The 24,727-nt window shown below is 44.0% G+C and overlaps 1 protein-coding gene across 1 annotated transcript in view; it reads left to right on the top strand.

The window, feature by feature from the left end:
- Positions 1 to 3,804: 3,804 nt before the first annotated feature.
- Positions 3,805 to 24,727, top strand: part of LOC116741288 (anthrax toxin receptor-like) — a 44,029-nt gene continuing 23,106 nt past the window's right edge. The window contains exons 1-3 of the mRNA XM_032607579.1: positions 3,805 to 4,082; positions 21,207 to 21,278; positions 22,615 to 22,686. Coding sequence (XP_032463470.1) covers positions 3,805 to 4,082; positions 21,207 to 21,278; positions 22,615 to 22,686 — 422 coding nt within the window. The remainder of the gene's footprint in view (positions 4,083 to 21,206; positions 21,279 to 22,614; positions 22,687 to 24,727) is intronic.

The raw sequence follows: 24,727 nt of genomic DNA, 5'->3' as shown, positions 1-24,727 counted from the left end.
ATGAAATAATATAGACATTTATCATTAATAGATGCTTAAGCCATTCGTTGGAATGTTGCTGGGGGACTTAACCATGAGTCAAAACATTGCTGGAGAAATTTAATGGTGGGAACAGACTGACAAACTTGATCCCATTTACCAATCTTATCATCAGTAAAAATACAACTACCAAGTATCATGTGTCTCCTGATGTAATACAAGAAGAATAAAATCAACAACAACAACAATTAACCTTGAATCTTACCAAGTTTCTAGCTCTAACCACTAGCTTATAAGAAATTTATGATACAAAAAAAATTGTTTAATGTAACATCACAGAGAAACTATATATCTCTTTATGACTGTGCTTCCTACTTTAAAAGATTCTTAACTAATTTTCAACCTCTTGGAGGCAATACCCTCCTTGTTGTGAATCCATAAAATAAGAAAAGAGTCTTACAAGTAATAATAGGAATTAAAAAGAAGATAGAGTAGAAATATAAAAATCAAACATATTCTGAACAACTTTATACCAATATAGGGGAAAAGATGTTCAAATTCCTAGAAAAATATATCTGAAATGACTGATAAAAGAATAGAAGCACTAAACAATCCAGTGTGGTAGCCTGCTCAGGCTGCCTTAACAAATTACCACAGGCTGGGTGGCTTAAAAACAGAAATTTATTTCCTCACCGTCTGGAGGACTAGGCAGGAAGTCCAAGATCAAAGTGCCAACAGGGTTGGTTTCTGATGTGGTTTCTCTTCCTGGATTTCAAATGACCACCTTCTCGCTGTGTGCTCACATGGCCTTTCCTCTGTGCCTGTGTAGGAAGAGAGTTCTGGTGTCTCTTTCTCTTCTTATGAGGATATCTGTCTTCTGGGATTAGGACTCCACTTTATAACCTCAATTAACCTCAGTCACCTCCCTAAAGGCCCTAATCTCCAAATACAGTCACAATAGAGGTTAGGGTTCAAAATCTAAATTGGTGGGTGCACAATTCAGTCCATAACATTCAGTAAATATTGAGTAAATTTTATCAGTAGTTTAAAAAGTTCCCACAAGGAAAACACCAGGCATAGATTATATCATATCAAATATTCAAAGAGGAGATTATTGTGATCATGTTCAAAGTCTTTCCAAAAGAAGGTGAAAACATTCCCAAGCACATTTTATGAGGCTAGTATACGTAATATCAAAACCGGATAAGAATAGCACAAAAACAGGAATTAAAGGGCAGCCTCTCTCATGATCACAAGTTAAAAAATTCTAAACTAATGGTAAACGCAATCCAGCAGTGTTTTTAAAAAATTATCATGATCAATTTGGGTTTAGTTATAAAATATTAAAATTAGTTTTACATGCACCAATGTAATTAATCACACTAACAGATTATTGGTGAAATGCACATATTCTTCAAAAGAATATACAGAAAGAGAATTTAGATAAAATTCAACACTCCTTCATGATTTGTATCAAACCGAGAATAACAAGGAAACTCCCTAATCTGACAAAAGATATCCAACAGAAGCCTTCAATAAATACCATTCTTAAACGTGATGTGTTAGAATTATTCTCTTTAAAATCAAGAATGCCTCCATCATAACTTCGAGTCAACATTTCATTGGAGAACTAGTCAGCATAATGTTTTTGGGTTTGTTCATTTTTTATAGAAACACAAACAATTCTACAGATAAATTTTTATAATAACAGAATTTAGCAAGTTGGGTGAGTGTATCAATAAATACATAAATTTCTTCAGGATAGCAATCATTTAAAAACTCTGTATTAAAAATGCCATTCCAATAGCATCAAAAATACAGAGTATATAGGGAAGGCACCTGACAAAGAAGTCAAGATATTCATAGGGAAATTTATAGGAAAGGCATTGAAAACAACTCAAATAAATGAAGACATTGCCGTGTTCACTGATAGGAGGAGTCCAGATCACAGATTCAAATCCCTCCAAATATTTACAGTTATTGTAGTCGAATATTAGAAGGTTTGGCTGGGGAGAGGAGTGAAAACAGTGTGCTACTTCTAAAATTTACATGAAAGAGCGAATGGATTTGTTACCCAAACGCAAGTCCGTGTGCCCGACCGCACTGTGAGGCCAAATACCAGAACGTATGAGTTTGGAGCAGAGAAAGGTTTATTTCAGGGCCACGCAAGGAGACAATGGCTCATGCCTTAAAAACCCCAAACTCCCGAAAGCTTTCAGCAAAACCCTTTTATAGGAAAGGTGAGGGAGGGGCGTGATTAGTTGTTGCAGACATCTTGGTGTCTGATCCTTCATTCTTGAGGTCAGGTCACAGTCAGGTCACGATGTTATTAACATTTGTTAATAACAAATGTTACTCTCTGTTCTGACAAGAAAGGGAAGGGGAGGCATTTAATTGTCTCCACGCCTCCTTTCGACTTTCAACACTTAACCAATCCCATAAGCAAAGAGACATCATTACCCCTCATTTTACTTGTTCAAGGTCCCAAGGCCGGACTTTTGTCCTCCGAGGTCCAGGCGCCGGCTAAGCGAGGGGGTCCCTGCGCAGGCCGATCACTCTGCCCGGGAGCGTTCGTCCAGCACCCAGTCTGGGTCCTCCCGCCAGTGCCCAGGTCCAGCTGAAGAGGCAGAGCTCAGCTGGCGGCGCCCTCAGGGCCAGGTCTCCAGACCCTGCCCAGCCTGAGGGAGCCAGGCGCCCAGGACCAGCCCCTCAGGCTCCTCAAGCCGCCTAAATGGGGGCCGGGTCCCACGGACTGTGACCCATGGAGACCGCCGCCGCCATTAGGTCCCGGAGGCGGGTTTTGGGGAGAGGTTCGGCAACTGCTTCAAGGCCTGGGCCCAGTCCGTGGGCAGCCATGGCCAGGGCTCCACAGCCCTCAGCCTGTCCCCGGACCTCCAGCTCACCTGGCAGCCTGAGACCGGAAGGCCTGGAGGGCCCCGGGCAGAAGGCCGCAATCCACCACTCACCGCACTCCCTGCCGCGAGGGCCGCTGGGAGGATGACTAAGGGTCACGTTCTTACGGAGTTAATTGCCGCAAGTTAGCAGCTGCGAGCCCACCACGCCCCGCCCCCCCATTAAGTTTTTGCATGTCTTTCCTTGGAGCAGAGACAAGCCATGTCACTCAGCCCTCTGTGAATTTCTGGTCCACAGACCCTGTGAGCATAATGAAATAGTTTTTGTTTTGTCACTCAGCTTGTGATGGCTTTTACAAAAAGTAGATAACTGGCATGCCCTTCATTCACAAGGGACTTTGACATCCTTGCAGGACCTTCTTCCCCTTCTAGATCCTTCCATCCACTGGGTCACATGAATGACCACTGCAACACTCTACACTCCCAGTTCCTGGACCTCCTCCCCCACAGCGATGTCCTCATCTAAGCCACCTCAGCTGCCCTCTTTGAGCTGACAAAAAGGCAGGATTTCTCCAGGATTTTAATGGCCACCTGAGAGGGTCTGGGATGAGGAACAAACGGAGGCCTCATCTTACTGCCCCTCCAAAGAGCCCCTGACTCCCCCCTTGGATTGTCAACAGGCAGGACACTGAGCAGAGCTGCAGGTCACAAAGTCACCATGCCAACCTTCCTGTCCATCATAAGGGACATCACAGGGAATTCTGCCCCCTTGGGGCGGGGGAAGGGCCATCCCCCAAGGCCGGCCATCTTTGCCTCTTCCGCCCTCAGGTCAGGTACTGGGGGAGGCTCACAGCTTTGGGGAAAGGGCTAGAGGGGCCGAGGACCCTGGGAACGCGCAGACACAGCAGAGGCCGGCGCCTCAGGTGGCCTGAGTGGCCGGCGTCCAGGGGGGCCGCAGGGGCAGCCAAAAAAAATGGGAAGCAGCGGGTCTGGTGTGCCGGGGCCCACACTCTTCCTGCTGCTGGTGCTGCCGCCGCCACTGCTGAGCGCGGTGAGCTTCCAGCACGACGGTCCAGGCTGGAAGGACCTCCACCACCTCAGTCTGGACTGGGGGAACCTCTACCGCCACCTCATCCAGGACGCGGGAACCTTCCACCACCTCCGCGGCCCCAGCACCTGGACCCGGAAGAGACGGGCAAAAGACGAGAACTCCTGCCAGAGCTCTTTTGACCTCTACTTCATCTTGGATATGTGAGTGGCCCCCCTGCCCCTGACGGCGCCATTGGTAGTAGTAGTGCTGTCTCTGATGTCAGTGTGGGCAAGACTTGGCTTAAACAGACGCCAGCTTCTGTGAGGGGAGAGGGTAGAGTAGTCTTGGTCAGACCTCTGTGGCCTCCCTCCTTGTCCTGAGGCAGAGGGAGTGACCCGGGCATTCGTTTCCTGGGACTTTTTCTTTGGGAAAGGAAAAAAGGCCACCATAGGTTTCTGGATGGCTCTCAGCTTGACTAGGACCTGTGGCCGGCACGCCCCTTAAACAGCTAGAGGGGCAGGTGGTTAGGCACTATCTTCTCAGCCCTTGGGAGAAGCTCACTTTGGGTTTGGGGTTGTGTTTTTTGTTTTGTTTTTTTTTTAACCGAATGACCTCTATTTTTCCTGGGCCCCAGAGAGATTGCCGTGTCATCTGTTAGGCATTCTCCTAGTGTCACTGCTTAAGAAGTCCTTTGCTTGGCTGGTTCTAAATGTTTTGCTTCTTTCTTTGACAACTTAGAGACCCACGTTACAGTTTGTGTGCACTTTCTGAACACTTTGGTCTTTCTGCATGTGGCTTTGGGAAACCTGGGCTGTGCATTAGGTACCTTCTGGCCCTCAAGGAAGGAAAGGGATGGGCTGGTCTTCAGACTGGAGAGATTGCCTTGGTTCCATTTTCAACTCCTCTGTGGGACTGAGGATAAATTTTACTTATTCGGTAATAACAGTGGTTTGACTCCCAATATCACTGAAGCACTTTATGGTCCCCAAAGCCCGTTACTGCACATCTGCCATCCTCAAAACAATACTGGGATATAAAGCAGGGAAAGTATTTGCATATTGCAATCTCCTGTAAAGGGGAGCAGGCTCCCAGAGTTTGGGTGAAGTAGCCCAGAGGCTGATGGGGGTGACAGAACCCAGGCTTCCTGTGTTTCCCTAATTCCAGCATCCCAGTTTGTACTTCCCCTGATTCCTCTTATTCTCTGTGGAGACTGATGACTGGGGGGGATGGGTGCCCCAGCCCACTAGCTTCTAAGCAGAGGCAGTAGAGGTGGGAGCACCCTGCTTGCTAGAAGAGAAATTCCCTCCTCACGGTTCAATGGCAGGAATTCTGAGATGCCCTGGGCACATCTTGTCGCCCAGGGTGGTAGTGATTCCCCTCTTGGGCATTGGGGTTGGGGATGTATGGGCATTGTAGGGGGATGACAGCCTCTTTGGGTCAGCCTTTCCAGAGAGTGGCAGTGAGTCCAAAGGGTCCTGTCAGCTGCCATCCTGTTACAGGGCCACTGCCCACACCCCTGCTGTCTGCAGTCAAGCCCAGTGTGGGCACAGCACAGCCCCAGGATGGATGGGGAAGGGCTCTGGGGACAGGTGGGTCACTTATTATGTTTCAGGAATGTGCTGAACATTAAGAACAACCAAGAGCTTGAGGAAGTAGGTTCTACATCCCTACTTTAAGGTGATGAAACTGAGGCTGGGAGTACTAAATGATTTGCTCAATGTCAATCAAAGTTAGTTTGCTGCAAAACATTAAATAGTGGAAGGATGCTCCCCTTTCCTCTCCTCCAAGAAGGGTGTGAGGTAGGGGGACTAGAAAGGCACCAGAGAAATGGCTTCCTGAGCCAGGTTGTCCCCACTTCCCACCCCTCTCACCCACCCCCCTCCCCCACCTCCTGCCTCCTTTGGCTTCTTAAGTGCTGGGAGGCAGCACTGATCCCTCTGACATAGCTGGTGCAGCTGTAGTTCAATGTAAAGGGTGTGGGTCTTCCCATGAAGGCTGGGAGGGCAGGAGAGAAAGGGGAGCAACTCAAGCTCAGTCCTGGTCAGGTTCCAGGACTGAAGCTGCTCCACAGACCCCGCCCCTTACTGTCAGTAAGACACTTGCCTTTCAGGCTGGCCAGGTCTGAATCCTGCCGGATTCTGCAAATGAGAAGGGGAGCTGGGGATGTCCAAAAGAAGGCCCTGCACACCCATTTCTCAGCCCCAGGCCATCAGGGAGGAGTATGCCTACAGCTTGGCCACAGTGGGCCAGGCCAGGCTTGTCTGAAAGCACAGTACACTCAGCCCCAGGGAAGGAACAGCACTCCCTAGGAACTATGCTCTTTTAGTCTAGTTGAAGAAAACCAGCTTGACAAGATTTTCCCAGAATGTGAGGACAGCCTTCCTCCTGATGTTCCCCTGCTACTCTTGCGGAGGGGGGAATAATGACCACTGAGGAGGCAGCCCCAGCTTTGCCGTCAGGCAGACTCCACTCATCAGTCATGCGGCCTAGGGCAAGTCGCCTCACCTCTGTCTGCCTCAGTGTCCCCATCTGTACAATGGGGACTTCATACCCACCTCACCAGGTTGTGATGAGGATGAAGGGGAGTTTATATGCTGGTCTGCCCAGCATGTGTCAGATGCAGTCGTGGAGGATGAGCATAAAATAAACTTCCAGGGAAGGCAGAGTCACACACCCTGGGAACTCCCCGGCACTGCAGGGGCCCCTGATCCAGCCCTGACTCCGTGGCTCACTCTCTTCGCATGTGCCCTTTGTGGGGAGGTGGGGTGTGGGTCAGACACCTCTGCTGGTGGCACTCCCAAGGTTCTCTGGATCTTTCATCCATTGGCGAACAGTCTTATCCATTCTCTCATTCCCTTGTTCATCTACTCACTGAAATAATTACTGGAAAACTGCCATACTCCAGTCACTGTTTTGGGCAGTGGGAATAAGGCAGCAAACAAAACTTGAAAAAGTCCTCATCCTCTTAGAGCTTTCATATTAGGAGATAAGAAATAAATAAATCAGAGAGGAAATATTGTGTTAGATGGAGATAAACACCAGGGGGAAAATCAGGACAGGAGGATGGGAAGTGCTGAGGGAAGGGCTGTTCTAAAGATGTGCTCAGGAAAGGCTATGCTGACAGACTGGAAGGTGAGGAGGTGGGAGAGGGTAGGTGCTGTTTGAGCAGAGGAGCTGTGATTGCACTGTTTCTAAAAGGGTCACAGTTAAAGGGCACAAGGGCAGAGCCTGGCAGGAGACCAATGACGGGCCTTGTGCAGGGATCCAGGGAGGAGATGATGGTGGTGTGGACCAGTAGGTACGGGTGGCGATGATGGAGCTCTTTTGAAGGTAGAGGCCACAGAATTCCAGACAGAATGGATGGATGGAGACCAGGTGTGTCCCTAGACTCAGGGTAAGGGTAGAGTAGGAAATCAGACTTATCACTGCGTCTTCTTAACAACTATGTGTAAATGTTATTACCACTGTTTTACAGATGAGGAAAGGAAGCTGCTCAGGGCCTGGGAATAACCACCAAAATCCTCAGATAGGAAAATGTGGAGCTGGAATTAAAACTCTAGAGTATCTGATTCCAAAGCCATTCCAAAGACTCCAAGACTGGGTGGGTCCCTGAGAACCCCTCCAGTGGTTAGAAGCAAAACCAGTGTCTCACCTGCAGGAAGGTCTTGAGTGGTTCACTCTCAGCTCCTTCATTAGATTCCTTATTCATTGGTTCCTTCGTTAGGCTGAATTGGATGAAAATGACAGACCCTCCCATGTGCCCACAGTACTGGCCAGTGGCCTATGAAGGCCAGGGAGCTGCAGGCTAAGGGAGTGGCCTGTGCAAAGGCCTGAGGAATGAGGCCCTCAGGTGATCCCAGAGGATCCAGGTGTGTAGAAGTTGGTCGTGGGGGAGAAGGAGAAAGGAGGGACACAGGCCAATGATGTGGCCCTGGGCCCATGTAGGTGGTGTGTTCTTCACATTTTATCAGAGGAGAAATGGATCAGATCTGCATTTTCAGAAGAACCCCTTGGCTGCCTTGGGGAGGATGGGTAGGAAAAGGAAAGACTGGAAGCAGCAGCTGAAGTAAAAAGAGAAGGGTCCAAGGACGGTCCCAGGCAGCTGGAGAAAGGCAGGTAGGAGCCCAGGGTGGATGTGCCCAATGAGAGGAGAATGAGGAGACAGAACCCAGAGGAGCACCCACATGTGGGGCAGAGTGGAAGAAGAGGGGCTGGCCAAAGAGGAGAGAAGCAGAGCACCAGGGACAGAGCGAGGCAGGATGTTCAGTAGGAAGTGCCTTGGCATCAACACCTGTGCGAGGGTACTGACAGAAGGAGGATTAAGTGGTGCTTTAGTGCAGGCCTGACAGGCTCGGCTGATCTGGGAGGAGCTCTGGAGCTGAAAGGCACCCTCAAGGTTGTCCCAAGTTGGGCCAAATGATTAGGCCATCAGTCACTGCAGGTGGCTACCTGAGGAAGGGAGTGACCTTGGGCAAGGAAACTCTGCACATGAGGGGTTCCTAGAGCTGATGACAGCTGAAGGGACATCCTCAGAGTAATATCCAGACTCAGCATATCTGTGACCTTCACAGCTCCTCCCACAGCATGGATGAATGGAAGAATAGGGCTATGCAGGCCAGACCATTGATCTGTGTTCTCCTGTTTGTGGGTCATCTCATGTCTTGTTTTCTCCTTCTTAGGACCCCTCACAGTCCCTCATGGAGCTAGACATGGCTTATGTGCTTTGATCAGCAGAGGACATTGAAACCTGTACCTATTAAACAATAACTCCCATTCATCTCTCCCCAACCTGTGGTAACCTCTATCCTGTTTTCCGTATCTGTGAATTTGCCTATTCTAGGTACCTCATACAAGTAGAATCATACACTAGTTGGCCTTTTGTGTCTGACCTATTTCACTTAACAAAATGTTTTCAAGGTCCATCCATGTTGTAGCATGTATCAAATTTTCATTCTTTTTATGGCTGAATGATATTCCATTTAATGTATATACCATTTCCTTTATCCTTTTATCTGTTGATAAACACTTCAATTGTTCTCCTCATTGGAGCTATTGTGAATAGTGCTACTGCAAACACTGGTGTACATGTAACTATTTGAGTCCCTGCTTTCACTCCTTTTGGGGCATATGCCTAGGAATGGAACTGCTGGATCATGCGTGCTTTTAATTCTGTGTTTAACTATGCTAACTATGCCATACTATTTTCCACAGTGGCTGCACTACTTTTACAGTCACACAAGCAGTGTCCCAAGGGTTTCAGTTTCTCCACATTCTCTCTGACACTTATTATTTTCCAAGTTTTGTTTTATTTTATTTTGTTTTGATAATAACCATCATGAAGTGGTATCTCATTGTGGTTTTGGTTTACATTTCCCTAATGACTAGTGATGTTGAGCATCTTTTTATGTGCTTAATGGCCATTTGTATATCTTCTTTGTAGAGATGTCTATTTAAGTCCTTTGCCCATTTTTGAATTGGGTTGTTTGGTTTTGGTTGTTGAGTTGTAGGAGTTCTTATGTATTCTGGATATCAATTTCTTATCAGATATATGATTTGCAATTGTTCTTTCATTCTGTAGGTTATCTTTTCTTTTTTTATATATTTATTTATTTGGCTTCATCCGGTCTTAGTTGCAGCATGCGGGCTCTTCGTTGAGGTGTGCAGGCTTCTCTAGTTGCAGCACGCAGGCTTCTCTCTAGTTATGGCTCATGGGCTCCAGAGTGTGCAGGCTCAGTAGTTGTGACACATGGGCTCTCTAGTTGTGGCACGCGGGCTCTAGAGTGTGCGGGCTCAGTAGTTGTGGCTCACGGTCATAGCTGCCCCACAGCATGTGGGATCTTAGTTCCCCAACCAGGGATCAAACCCGTGTCCCCTGCTTTGGAAGGCAGATTCTTAACCATTGGACCACCAGGGAAGCCCCTCTCTTTTCATTTTTTTTCATGGTATCCTTTGTACAAAAGTTTTTACTTTTGATGAAGTTTGATTTATCTCTTTTTTCTTTATTGTCTGTGCTTTTGGTGTCATATCTAAAAACCATTACTAAATCCAATGTGATAAAGCTTTTCCCCTATGTTTTCTTATAAGTTTATTAGTTTTAGCTTTTACATTTAGGTCTTTGATCCATTTTGAGTTAATTTTTGTATATACTATGTAGGTGTAAGATAAGAATCTAACTGCATTCTTTTGCGTGTAGACATCCAATTTTCCTAGAATCATTTGTTGAAAATACTGTCATTTCCCACATTGGATAGTCTTGGTGGTACCCTTGTCAAAAACCAATTGAATACATATATGAGGGTTTATTTCTGGGCTCTCTATTTTATTCCGTTGTTCTATATGTCCTTATGCCAGTACCACACTGTTTTTGTCAAGCTATTAATACAATAGCTTTGTATTAAATTTTGAAACCAGAAAATATGAATCTGCCAACTTTGTTCTTATTCAAGATTTTGCTTATAGCTATTTGAATCCCCTGAGATTCCATATGAATTTTAGGGTGCCTTGAGGAGGTCTGGTTAATGCATAATGCAGAAGCACAATGAATATTTGGGAGAGGTCCATCACAAATGGGGGCATGTCATGCATGTTTCAATTCTGACTTAGTCTGATTGTCTTGCCATAGAAAACTTTATGATTTTCCTTATGTTTTAACAATGATTTACATATTTTAAAATTTCTTTCAGCAATGTATTCTAGTTTTCAATGTACTGGTCTTTTGCCTCATTGATTAAATTAATTCTTGAGTATTTTATTCTGTTTGATGATATTGTAAATGGAATTGTTTTCTTAATTTCCTTCTTGGCATGTTCATTATTAGTATATAGAAATATAACTGATTTTTATACATTGATTTTATATCCTATAACTTTGCTGAATTTCCTTATTAACTCAAACATTTTTTGTGAAATCTTTGGGGGTTTTTACATGTAAGATTATATTATCCAAGAACAGAGATGTTGACATGTTTTTTCCTTATTTTTCAATTTGGATGCCTTTATTTCTCTTTCTTGCCTAGTTGCTCTAGCTATAACTTCCAATGCTATGTTGAACAGAAGTGATGAAAGCGGGCATCCTTGTACTACTCTTCATCTTTGGGGAAAAGCTTTTAGTCTTCACCATTGATATGTTAGCTGTTTAGCCTTTATCATGTTTTTCATAGAATTTTTCTCTATTCCCAATATGAGTGTTTTTATGAAGAAGGGATTTTAGATTTTATCAAGTGATTCTACATCAGTTGAAATGATCACATAGTTTGGTTTCTCTGATATATTAATTTTATTAATTACATTGTTTGATTTTTACATGTTGAACCATCTTTGTATTGTGGAAATAAATCCTACCTTTTCAGATGCTGCTAGATTTTTTGTTGAGGATTTTTGAATTTATATCCATATGAAATATTAGTCTGTACTCTTCTTGAAGTGTTTGTCTGGCTTTGGTGCCAGGGTAATGCTGGCCTCATAAAATACGTTTGAAAGTGTTCCCTCCACTTCAATTTTTTGGAAGATTTGGAGAAGGATTAGTGTTAATTCCTCTTTAAATGATTAGTAGAATTAATCTGTGAAACCATCTGGTCCTGGACTTTTCTCTGTTGGGAGATTATTGATTACTGATTCAATCTCTTTACTAGTCATAGGTCTATTCAGCTTTTGTTTCTTCATGATTCAGTTTGGGCAGGTAAGTGTGTTTCTTGGAATTTGCTAATTTCATCTAGGTTATCTATTTTGCTGGCTTACAAATTCCAGTGTTCTCTTATAATCCTTTTTATTTGTATAAAATCAGTAGTAGTGTCCCACTTCATTTTTTTTTTTTTTTTCTTTGCGGTACGTGGGCCTCTCACTGTTGTGGCCTCTCCCGTTGCGGAGCACAGGCTCCGGACGCGCAGGCTCAGTGGCCATGGCTCACGGGCCCAGCTGCTCTGCAGCATGTGGGATCTTCCCAGACCGGGACACGAACCCGTGTCCCCTGCATCGGCAGGCGGACTCTCAACCACTGCGCCACCAGGGAAGCCCCCACTTCATTTTCTGATTTCATTAATTTGAGTCATCTCTCTTTTATTTAAATCAATGGATATAAAGGTTTGTCAATTTGGTTGATCTTTTCAACATACCAATTTTTAATTTCACTGGTATTTCTCTATCTATTCTATATTTTATTTATCTCTGTTATAATCTTTATTATTTCTTCCCTTCTGCTACTTTGGGTTAGTTTTCATTTCTTTTTCCAGTTCCATAAGCTGTAAAGTTAGTGTACAGATTTGAGGCTTTTCTTCCTTTTTAATGTATTTGTCTACAGCTACAAATTTCCCTCTCAATTCTACTTTCACTGTATGTTTTGGTATGTTGTGTTTTCATTTTCAGTTGTCTCCTGGTATTTTCTAATTTCTCTGTGATTTCCTCTTTGACCAATTTGCTGATTAAAAGGGTATTGTTTAATTTCCACATATTTGTGAATTTCCAGATTATTTTCTGCTATTGACTTATAGCTTTATTTCATTGCGGTTGGAAATGGTTTTAAGTTTTGGGGTGATTTCCATCATTTAAAAATTTTAAAGAAATGCTTTGTGGTCTAACAGGTACTCTATCCTGGAGAACATTTCACATGCACTTGAGAAAAATGTGTATTCTACTGTTTGGGAGAAGAGTGTTCTGTACATATCTGTTAGGTACAGTGGCTTATGATGATGTTCACATACTCTATTCCCTTATTTCTCTATTTTCTTATATTTTGTCTGATTGTTCTATTACTGAAAGTGGGATTTTGAAGTTTCTAACTATTACTGTAGAACTGTCTGTTTCTCCCTTAAGTCTGTCAATGTTTGCTTCCTAAATTTTGCTTCTCTGATATTTGGTTCTTATCTGTTTATAATTGTTTTGTCTTCTCAATGAAATGACCCTCCTGTAATTATATAATGTCTTTCTTTGTCTTTTATAACAGTTTTATATGTAAAGTCTAGTTTGTTAATTATAGTCATCCCAGCTCTCTTTAGGTTTCTCTTTACTTGGAATATCTCTTTTCATCCTTTCATTTTCAACCTCCTGGTGTCTTAACATTGAAAGTGAGTCTCTTGTAGACATCATATGGTTGCATCTTTTTTGATCCATTCTGGCAATCTGTACCTTTTGACTGGAGAGTTTAATCCATGTACATTTAAAGTAAATACTGATAGGGAAGGACTTACATCGGACACTTTGCTATTTGTTTTCTACATGTCTTCTAGCTTTTTTCTCCCTAATTTTCTACATTTCTACCTTCCTTTGAGTTTAGTTGATTTTTTTTTTTTTTGGTAGCAACAGCTTTTGGTTACCTTTTCACTTCCTTTGTGTGAAGCTATTTTCAATATCTATTATAGACATTTTCTTTACAGTTACCTGGGTGTTCATGGTTACAAGTTAATATTCTCATGTATGATATATATATTATATATATATGTAATTTTCCTGATTTTCTTTTTCTTTCTTTTTAAAAATCATTATTTGTATTCAAATATATTTGACATATATCAAATAAATTTAGATAGCACCTCTATCACATCACATAACTATTATTTCTTTTTTTGTGGTTGGAATAATTAGATCTAGTCTCTTAGAAAATTTGATGATTAAAATAAAATATTGTTGTCTATGTTCACTAAACTGTGCATTAGATATCCCAAGATTTATTTGTCAACTATTTGCAAGTTTGTACCCTTAAACAACACTTCTTATTCCCTCAAGCCCCTGGTAACCACCATTTTACTCTGTTGTGACGAGTTGGGTTTTTTAGATTCACATATAAGTGATATCATAGAGTATTTGTCTTTCTCTGTCTGACTTATCTTACTTAGTGAAAAGTCCATCAATGTTGCCACAAATGGCAGGATGGCCTTTCTTATGGCTGAATTATATTCCATTGTATATACATATAACATCTTCTTTATCTACTCATCTGTTGATGAGCACTTAGGTTGTGTCTATATCTTGGCTATTGTGAATAATGCTGCAATAAACATGGAAGTGCATATATCTCTTCAATATCCTGTTTTCATTCCCTTTAGATATATACCCAGAAGTGGGATTGCTGGGTCATGTGGAAATTCTATATTTAATTTTCTCAGGAACCTCCATACTGTTTTCCATAGTGGCTAAAGCAATTTACATTCCCATCAACAGTGTAAAAGTTTCCTTTTTCTGTATGTCCTCACCAATGCTTGTTATCTCTTGTCTTCTTAATTATAGCCATTCTAACAGGTGTGAGATGTATCTCATTGTGTTGTTGTTTTTTTCACATCTTTATTGGAGTACAAATGCTTTACAGTGTTTTGTTAGTTTCTACTGTACAACAAAGTGAATCAGCTATATGTATACATATATCCCCATATCCCCTCCCTCCTGAGCTTCCCTCCCACCCTCCCTACCCCATCCCTCTAGGTCGTCACAAAACACCGAGCTGATCTCCCTGTGCTATGCAGAAGCTTCCCACTAGCCATCCATTTTACATTTAGTAGTGTATATATGTCAGTGCTACTTTCTCATTTCATCCCTGCTTCCCCTTCCCACCCCCGTGCCCTCAAGTCCGTTCTCTACGTCTGCATCTTTATTCCTGTCCAGTACATTTATTAAATGTACTGAGGTCCATTAGGTTCATCAGTACCACTTTTTTAAATCCCATGTATATGTGTTAGCATACGGTATTTGTTTTTCTCTTTCTCACTTACTTCACTCTGTACGACAGATTCTAGGTCCATCTGCCTCACTACAGATAACTCAATTTCGTTCCTTTTTATGGCTGAGTAATACTCCTTCGTATATATGTGCCACATCTTCTTTATCCATTCATCTGTTGATGGACATTTAGGTTGCTTCCGTGTCCTGGCTATTGTAAATAGTGCTGCAATGAACATTGTGGTACATGTATCTTTTTGAATTATTGTTTTCTCAGGGTATGTGCCCAGTAGTGGGATTGCTGGGTCATATAGTAGTTCTATTTTTAGTTTTTTAAGGAACCTCCATACTGTGTCAATTTACATTCCCACCAGTGCAAGAGGGTTTCCTTTTCTCCACACCTTCTCCAGCATTTATTGTTTGTAGATTTTTTGATGATGGCCATTCTGACCCGTGTGAGGTGATACCTCACTGTGGTTTTGATTCGCATTTCCCTATTGATTAGCAATGTTGAGCGTCTTTTCATGTATCTGTTAGCCATCTGTATGTCTTCTTTGGAGAATTGTCTATTTAGGTCTTCTGCCCATTTTTGGATTGGGTTGTTTGTTTTTGTGATATTGAGCTGCGATGGCAAATGAGATTGTTTCTTTAATTTCTCTTTCTGATCTTTTGTTGTTAGTGTACAGGAATGCAAGAGATTTCTGTGCATTAATTTTGTATCCTGCAACCTTACCAAATTCATTGATTAGTTCTAGTGGTTTTGTGGTGACATCTTTAGGATTTTCTATGTATAGTATCATGTCGTCTGCAGTGACAGTTTTATTTCTTTTCCAGTTTGTATCCCTTTTATTTCTTTTTATTCTCTGATTGCCATGGCTAGGACTTTCAATACTATGTTGAATAGTAGTGGCGAGAGTGGACATCCTTGTCTTGTTCCTGATCTTAGAGGAAACGGTTTCAGTTTTCACCATTGAGAGTGATGTTTGCTGTGGATTTGTTGTATATGGCTTTCATTATGTTGAAGTAGGTTTCCTCTATGCCCACTTTCTGGAGAGTTTTTATCATAAATGGGTTGTTGAATATTGTCAGATGCTTTTTCTGCATCTGTTGAGATGATCATATGGTTTTTATTCCTTCATTTGTTAATATGGTGTATCACATTGATTGTTTTGCATATATTGAAGAATCCTTGCATCCCTGGGATAAATCCTACTTGATCATGGTTTATGACCCTTTAAGTGTGTTGCTGGATTCTGTTTGCTAGTATTTTGTTAAGGATTTTTGCATCTATGTTCATCAGTGATATTGGTCTATAATTTTCTTTTTTTGTGATGTCTTTGTCTGCTTTTGGTATCAGGGTGATGGTGGCCTCATAGAATGAGTTTGGGAGTGTTCCTGCCTCTGCAATTTTTTGGAAGAGTTTGAGGATAGATGTTAACTCTTCTCTAAATGTTTGATAGAATTCGCCTGTGAAGCCATCTGGTCCTGGACTTTGGTTTGTTGGAAGATTTTTAATTACAGTTTCAACTTCGTTACCTGTGATTGGTCTGTATTTTCTAATTCTTCCTGGTTCAGTCTTGGAAGGTTGTACTTTTCCAATAATTTGTCCATTTCTTTCAGATTGTCCATTTTATTCGCATATATTTGTTTGTAGTAGTCTCTTATGATCTTTTGTATTTCTGTGGTGTCAGTTGTAATCTCTCCTTTTTCATTTCTAATTTTATTGATTTGAGTCCTCTCCCTTTTTCTCTAGCAGAGTCTGGCTAAAGGTTTATCAATTTTATCTTCTCAAACAACCAGCCTTGAGTTTTATTGATCTTTGCTATTGTTTTCTTTGTTTCTATTTCATTTATTTCTGCCCTGATCTTTATGATTTATTTCCTTCTACTAACTTTGGGTTTTCTTTGTTCTTCTTTTTCTAGTTCCTTTAGATGTAAGGTTAGATTGTTTATTTGAGATTTTTCTTGTTTCTTGAGGTGAGCTTGAATTGCTATGAACTTCCCTCTTAGAACTGCTTTTGCTTCGTCCCATAGGTTTGGATCATCATGTTTTCATTGTCATTTGTTTCTAGGTATTTTTTGATTTGCTCTTTGATTTCTTCAGTGATCTCCTGATTATTTAGCAGTGCACTGTTTGGTCTCCAAGTATTTGTGTTTTTTGCTGTTTTTATTTCCTGTAATTGATCTCTAATCTCATAGTGTTGTGGTCAGAAAAGATGCTTGATACAATTGCAATTTTCTTAAATTTTCCAAGGCTGATTTGTGATCCAAGATGTGATCTATTCTGAAGAACATTCTGTGAGCACTTGAGAAGAAAGTGTATTCTTCTGCTTTTGGGTGGAATGTCCTAAAAATATCAATTAAGTCTATCTGGTCTATTGTGTCATTTAAAGCTTATGTTTCCTTATTCACTTTCTGTCTGGATAATCTGTCTATTAATGAAAGTGGGGAGTTAAAGTCCCCACTATTAATGTGTTACTGTCGATTTCTCCTTTTATGGCTGTTAGCATTTGCCTTATGTATTGAGGTGCTCCTATGTTGGGTGCATAAATACTTATAATTGTTATGTTTTCTTCTTGGATTGATCCCTTGATCATTATGTAGTGTCCTTCCTTAACTCTTGTAACTGTCTTTATTTTAAAGTCTATTTTATCTGATATGAGTATTGCTACTCCAGCTTTCTTTTGATTTCCATTTGCATGGAATATCTTTTTCCATCCCCTCACTTCCAGTCGGTATGTGTCCCTAGGTCTGAAGTGGGTTTCTTGTAGACAGCATATATAATGGTCTTGTTTTTGTATCCATTCAGCCAGTCTGTGTCTTTTGGTTGGAGCATTTAATCCATTTACATTACATTATTGATATGTATGTTCCTATTACCATTTTCTTAATTGATTTGGGTTTGTTTTTGTGGGTCTTTTTCTTCTCTTGTGTTTCCCACTTAGAGAAGTTCCCTTAGCATTTGTTGTAAAGCTGGTTTGGTGGTGCTGAATTCTTGTAGCTTTTGCTTGTCTGTAAAGCTTTTGATATCTCCATCAAATCTGAATGAGATCCTTGCTGGGTAGAGTAATCTTGGTTGTAGGTTTTTCCCTTGCATCATTTTAAATATGTCCTGCCACTCACTCCCTTCTGGTTTGCAGAGTTTCTGCTGAAAGATCAGCTCTTAACCTTATGGGGATTCCCTTGTATGTTATTTATTGCTTTTCCCTTGCTGCTTTTAATATTTTTTCTTTGCATTTAATTTTTGATAGCTTGATTAATATGTGTCTTGGCATGTTTCTCCTTGGATTTATCCTGTCTGGGACTCTGCGCTTCCTGGACTTGATTGACTATTTCCTTTCCCATGTTAGGCAAATTTTTGACTATAATTTCTTCAAATATTTTCTCAGACCCTTTCTTTTTCTCTTCTTCTTCTGGGACCCCCATAATTCGAATGTTGGTACATTGTTGGTACATAATTTAATGTTGTCCCAGAGGTCTCTGAGACTCTCCTTGATTCTTTTCATTCTTTTTTCTTTTTCTGCTCACTGGCAGTTTTTTCCACCATTTTATCTTCCAGCTCTCTTATCCGTTCTTCTGCCTCAGTTATTCTGCTATTGATTCCTTCTAGAGTATTTTTAATTTCAGTTATTGTGTTGTTCATCACTGTTTGTTTGCTCTTTAGTTCTTCTAGATCCTTGTTAAATGTTTCTTATATTTTCTCCACTCTGTTTCTGAGATTCTGGATCATCTTTACTATCATTACTCTGAATTCTTTTTCAGGTAGACTGCCTATTTCCTCTTCATTTATTTGGTCTTGTAGGTTTTTACCTTGCTCCTTCATCTGTAACATATTTTTTTGTCGTTTCATTTTTTTTTTGATGGGTGGGGCTGTGGACAGGAGTCTTACTGGTTGTTTGGCTTGAGGCGTCCAGCACTGGAGTTTGCAGACAGCTGGATAGAGCCTGGTCTTGGTGTGAAGATGAGGACCTCCAGAAGGCCTCACTCCGATCAATATTCCCTGGGGTCTGAGGTTCTCTGCTAGTCCAGTGGTTTGGACTCAGAGCTCTCACCACAGGAGCTTGGGCCCAACCTCTGGCCTGGGAACCAAGATCCCGCAAGCTGCGTGGTGAGGCAAAAAAGCAAGAAAGAAAAGAAAAGAAAAAAAGGAGGAGTACAATAACAAAGAAGAAAAGACAAAAGAAAATTAGAAAGATAAAAATATGTTAGGAAAAATAAAAATATAATTGAAACAACTGCCACAAGGTAAAACAAAACCACAACAGAAAAAAGAAAAAAAGGGGGGTGGGGGGGAGGGAACAAGCCAAAAGAATCAAAACAATAACAAAGTATAAAGAATAAAATAAAATTAGAAAAATAAAAGATTTATTAGAAAAAATAAAAATATAAATGAATCAACAAGAAGGTAAAACAGAACCCCAATCTAAAACTGGAGAAAAGGGATTGGGATTGACATATATACACTAATATGTATAAAATGGATAACTAATAAGAACCTGCTGTATAAAAAAATAAATAAAATTCTAAAAATTCAAATAAATAAATAAAAGCAAAAAAAAGGAAAAACAAAACAAAAAAAGGCTTGGTTATGGGGGAGAGGAGTTTGGGCGGAGTTTAGGCAGAGGTGGAACTTAGGCAGGGGCTGGGTTTAGGGTGGGGGGGGATGTAGGCGGGAGGGGGTGATGTTTGAGCTTGGAGTGGGGCCTAGGCTCAGGACCCACGCAGCCGCAGCCAGAAGAGGCCTTGGGGGCGGGCCCTAGGCAGGGCAACGTTCAAGCATGGGGTGGGGCTTCTGATTAGGACCTGCCCGGTAGTGGAGAGACAGTTCGTCCAAAAGTGGGGGACCTCTGGAGTGTGAAGTTCTGGGGTTTGGCGGTAAGGCCCCGGGTGAGGGTGTGTGGGTGGGGTTTAGGCCCAGCGGGGTTGGCGGGGCTCTCAGAGGGGGTCTCCAAATACAGATGTAGGACCCTGGGTGAGGGTGTAGGGGCGGGGCTTGGGCTCTGCGTAGTAGAAGGGAGGCTCTGAGGGCAGAGGATTAGGCCCTGGAGCCCAGCAGGTTCCCTGGTGCCTAAGTGGACAGGGAAAGCGCTGGCTGCGTTCCCTTCCGTTCCTCCGTGCCCCACACCCCCGATTTCTGTATGTTGATTTTATATCCTACAGCTTTACAGAATTCATTGTTTAGTTCCAACAGGTCTTTGGTTGAGTCTTTGGGATTCTCTATATACAAAATCAGATCAACTGCAAATAATGACAAGCTTACTTCTTCATTTCCAGTTTGAATGCCTTGTGTTTCTTTGTTATGCCAATTAGCTCTAGCTAGGACTTCCAGTACTATGTTGAATAAGAGTGGGAAGAGTGGGAATCTTTGTCTTGTACCTGATCTTAGAAGCAGAGCTTTCATCTTTCCACCGTCGAGTGTAATGGTAACTGTGGGTTTGTTGTATATGGCCTTAATCATGTTGCGGTATGTCCCTTCTATACCCAATCTGTTTGAAGTTTTTAGCATGAAGTGTTGTAATTTGTCAGATGCTTTTTATGCATCTATTGAGATGATCATCTGGATTGTTATCTTTCATTCTATTAATGTAGTGTGTCCCACTTTTTAATTTGCATGTGTTGAACCATGCTCACCTTCCAAGGATAAACCTCATTAGGACATGGTGTATAATTATTTTGATGTGTTCTCTTTTATTGAGTTGAGTACATAGTTCTATTTTTTAACTGAAGTATAGTTGACTTAAAATATTATATTAGTTTCAGGTGTTACCATTAGTTTAAAACGTTGTCTTGCACTTTAGCATGGAAGCTTCTGATAGAAAGTTTATATTGTGGGAGTTGTCAGAGTCTAGTGTTTGCTACCCAGCAATTGTTGGACATAACCATGTCACACACATCTGCCCAGTGCAATGGGTAGAGCATGGGTTTTGAGGCGAGATCTGGATTCAGATCCATGTTAGCTATGGAAATTGTGGAAAATTCCATGACTTGTGAGAGCCTCAACTTTCTTTAATGAAAATGAAAATAATGCTGATATCATGGGGTTGTTCTGGAATTGGAAATCATGTATGTAAAGTGCCTGGTACATACATCTCAATGAATGATAATCTTGATAATGTTAAAAGAATCTATTCTTAGTTTCATCACTATTTGTTGAGAGATTTAGATGCAGCCTAGAGGACCAGAGATGAATGATAGGACCAACTAAGAGACTTTTGTGGGAATGGTGTGCCAGAGAGCCCTGACCCTGCCCACCCCCACACCTTTTCAAGGGGCAGGAGAGGAGTAGAGAGCTAGGAGTGGTTTATTGCCACGGGGAGTTGAGGGACCAAAAGAGTCATATCAGAATTACTGGAGGCTTTTCCAACCAATGCATCCTACATCATTTCCTATGGAACAGCTCCACCAAACCTGCTCAACCATCCTAGTTTGCCACCAGAAGTCCCTCATCCCTACAAGTTCCTGAGTCCCAAGCACACAGGTCTGGTTGGTCACCCTTCCCACAGTCACACTGATGAAGTCATCACCACAGTGACCCACTGAGGTCTCTGAGGGAGTGTGGCAGCCTTCAGCTACATTGGTGGGCGCGGGGGGCGGGGTGGCGGGGGGAGTTGCTAAAGGGTCTGCTGGAAGCTGAGGAGACAGAAATTCTACCCACACAATAGATGCACCTCATCTGTCTGACTCAGGTCTTCTTCACTTTCAGGTCAGGCAGTGTGAACAACAACTGGATGGACATTTACACCTTTGTGGAAGATTTGGTCAAGAAGTATGACAAGTACGACTTCTCCGAGTTTCAGGGTATTTACCCCTCCCAGGCAGAGTACACAGCTGTTTAGACTCAGTGGCCATGGGAGCCCCTCGGGTCAGGAGCACAGAGCCCAGGGGGGTGTTCTGAAGCAGAAGGAGATAACACTGGTTCCATCAGGTCTCAGCAGCTTTCTTAGCTCCTACCTGGAGTCGGGCCATATTGTAGGGGACACAGTCTTCCCTTGAGGACCTCATAGATGAGGAAACAGGCAAACCAGTAACATGATAACTAAACACCAGGTTAAATGGTGCCAAGGGCCAAAAGAAAAGGGCGAAGGACTTATAAGGCAAATTAAAAGGAAAAAGCAAGAATTCTTAGGAAAAAAGGATGATTTCTCAGAGGATGTGTAATTTTGAACTGGGTCTTGAAGAATGGGGAAAGACAGGGTAACGGGAGCCATCAAGGAGACTTCTTGTGCAGTGAGTGGTCTGTTCAGCTGGAGAGTAGGGTTACTCAGGAGAAGGCTAGGAGATGAGGCTGGACAGGACAGATTTGGACCAAGGTCATCAGGGCTTATAATGCCAGGCCAAGGGACTTGTATTTCCTGCTGTGAACAATAGGGAGCTATAGATGATTCTTGGTCAGGGGTCTGATATGATCAAGGTTGTGTCCCAGGAAGGAAAGTCTGATATTGTGGGTAAAATGTTTCTGTAACAAGAACGAGGAGCAGTAGAGAGCTTATCCATTAACCTATTGTAGCAATTTAGCTAAAAGATAATGAGGGTCAGTGGACCAAAAGGCAGTGGCCAGGGAGAAGAAAGGGAGGGATGTATATGAATAGCTGCCAAGAAAGAGAATGATTTTTCTAGATGAGAGAGAGATAAGACAGGGAGGGCTATGAAGGAAGGAAGAGGAGTGAAGGTACAAAGAAATTTTATAGAAGAGGAGAAGCCAGTTGGGAGGCCCTCATGCCACAGGCATAGGTGTCTGTCTCCTGGTGTGTACATGTGCACCTGTGTGCGTGTGTGCGTGTGTGCGTGTGTGTGTGTGTGTGTGTGTGTGTTGGAGAGAAAGACACTTTGGGGCGGGGGGGCGTGTTGGGAGCATAGGGTTGGAGCAGGATGCCATCCTGGCACTTCCTTCCAAGAAGGCACCGCATCTCCACAGGCCTCCATCACCAAGATTCCTAAAATCCTTCACTAAAGATATAGGGGCTTCCAGGGTTTGGGAAATGGACCCCAAAGAGAAAGAGTTGGGGTGAGGAACAGAGAAATTGGAATGTACCTTCTTTCTGGCTGCTCATTGGCTTAATTTTGAGCCTGTGTCACGTACACCTTCTCATGAGCACGTGCTTCCTCCCCAGCCCTAACCTGCGAATATCCTTCATCACCTACTCCACACTGGGTCACACCCTCATGAAGCTCACCTCAGACAGGTAAGTACTGCTTTAATCCCCCAGGCAGGCCTGTTGGATGGGGTCCGTTGAGAGCCCAGGGAGCTGACAGTTCCCACTGGGAGCAGGCTGGGCCATCCTGGGCTCCCCTCAGTGTCCACTCTGACCCACAGCCCTGGCTCCATGGCTCCCACTGACCCCTGGCTGCACTGGCCCTGGCAGACCCCATGCTGCTAGACCATCTCCGCCCCCTCTAAGCCCTGCCCTCCACCTGTCCTGTGTCCTCTCAGCGCTCTTCCCTTTCCTGAGAACTGGCTCACTGCAAGGACGCCTGGGATCTGGTGGAGCAGATGTGTGGGCCCTTTGTGAACATGGCCTGTGTTGGGCACCTGCTCTGTGTGTCACTCTCTGCTCTGGGCCAGTGGGGGAAGAGGGGAGGCACAGTCAGAACCAGGAGGCGGGGGTGGGCAGTGCTGAAGTGCTGGAGCTTCAGTGGAGGGGAGCTTGGTCCCTTGGTGGGTCTGAGACAAGGGAGCCCATGAGTGTGGGCTGGGGTGCAGGAGGGAAGCATCACACGCCAGCATCCTAGGCGGGCCGCTGGGAGGGCCCAGTGATGTGCCCAAAGCCCTGGAGGTGGGAAGCTACGGAGCTCCTGAGTAGCCGGCAGGGTCCGACGCTCGTGATGCAAATGACGGGAACCCAGGGAGTGTGTTGGTGCCAGTGCGTGGACACAGCACTCCCCATGCCTGGCTCCCAGGAGAAGCAGGGGCTGTGCTTCCTGTTAGGTGAGCTAGGGGAAGACGTGGTTTTGTGTGTCCCTGTCTTCTGCATTTCAGAGACAGAGACCTGAGTGAGGTTGAGGTGGAAGATAGCAAGCCATTGGGGGGCTGTCAGGCAGGTGGCAGAAAGAGAGGCGGGGGCTGGGCGGGGGCCTCTGGGGGAGGAGCTGCCCGTGGGGGACAGGAGGACCACTGCCTCCTCCAAGGCAGGGGTTCAGAGCCTGAACCAAGGGAGCTGTGGGGAGGCTCTTGAGGGTCTCTGGGGTCCTCTCTGGAAAGTAGAGGTGACGATGCCTTCCTCAAGGGAAGGTGTCAGAAGTGGGAGTGGGCTCAGGGGAGTGTAAAACGGGGTGGAATCTTAAGAAGTGAGGGCCTGATGAGGGCATAAGCAGCCTAGTGCACAGAGCTGGGAGTAGGGACGGGGCGGGGAGAGCCCAGGAAAAAGGCCCGCTCAGGCAGGAGTGAAGCCTGGCCAAGCTCAGTCCCGGGCCAAAGGCTGGGGAGAGATGAGAGCTCCAGCATATTTGGGGGTGCTGTCAACAAAAAGGAAATCTTCCCAAAAGTGTCAGGAAGAGGGGAGGGTGTTTGTGCTGGGGTGCGCAGGGCCTGGTTTGGCCTCCACTGGCCCTGGGTCACAGCCTCCTCAGCTCCTGGGCTGGGTCAGGCAGGGCAGGACCTGGGGCTCTCAGATCGCACCTCGCGGCAGAATCCCTTCTGCGCAAGGCAAGAGCCAGCCTTCAGGGACCATGTTTCTCCTTAGACTTGCTGTGACAGCTCAGCCCATCACACTACATTAGCCTGAACCTAAGCCCCACCCCTGGTGTGTCCCAGTCCCATCCCCTGCTATCTGCTTTAACAGAGGCCGACAGCCCATCCCCATGGCAGCCTGGGGCCACTTCTCTTCCTCCCACATGGACGGGCCTCAGGCCTCTTTCCCAGCTTATGGTCTCTTTCTTCAGGAGCACATGAAGCCCAGGAGCCCTAGACTCTAACGGAGCATCCTGACTGCTTCCTTTAGTACCGATCCAGAGGGGGAAGTGGCTTGGAGGGTCCGAGTCTGTGGCAGGGGAGGAGGGCACAGGGCAGGGGTATCAGCAGAGTGACCTTTCCAAACTCAGCCTTGCCTGTTGGAAGGTGATGTGCCCTCACCAGGGACCCCTTAGGTGCCAGCAGTACCGCCAGTCACATTGGAGGTGCTGGATTCACAGGTGCGCAGCCATGGGTGCTCCCCCCTCACCACGGACGGTCAAGGCAGCGCCCTTGCTGAGTCCCCTGAGGTCTGCAAGCCTGAGACAGGGATGAGC

The sequence above is a fragment of the Phocoena sinus genome, chromosome 16, assembly GCF_008692025.1.
Source record: "Phocoena sinus isolate mPhoSin1 chromosome 16, mPhoSin1.pri, whole genome shotgun sequence".
Lineage (NCBI taxonomy): Eukaryota > Metazoa > Chordata > Mammalia > Artiodactyla > Phocoenidae > Phocoena > Phocoena sinus.
This window is presented reverse-complemented; position numbering and strand designations above follow the sequence as displayed.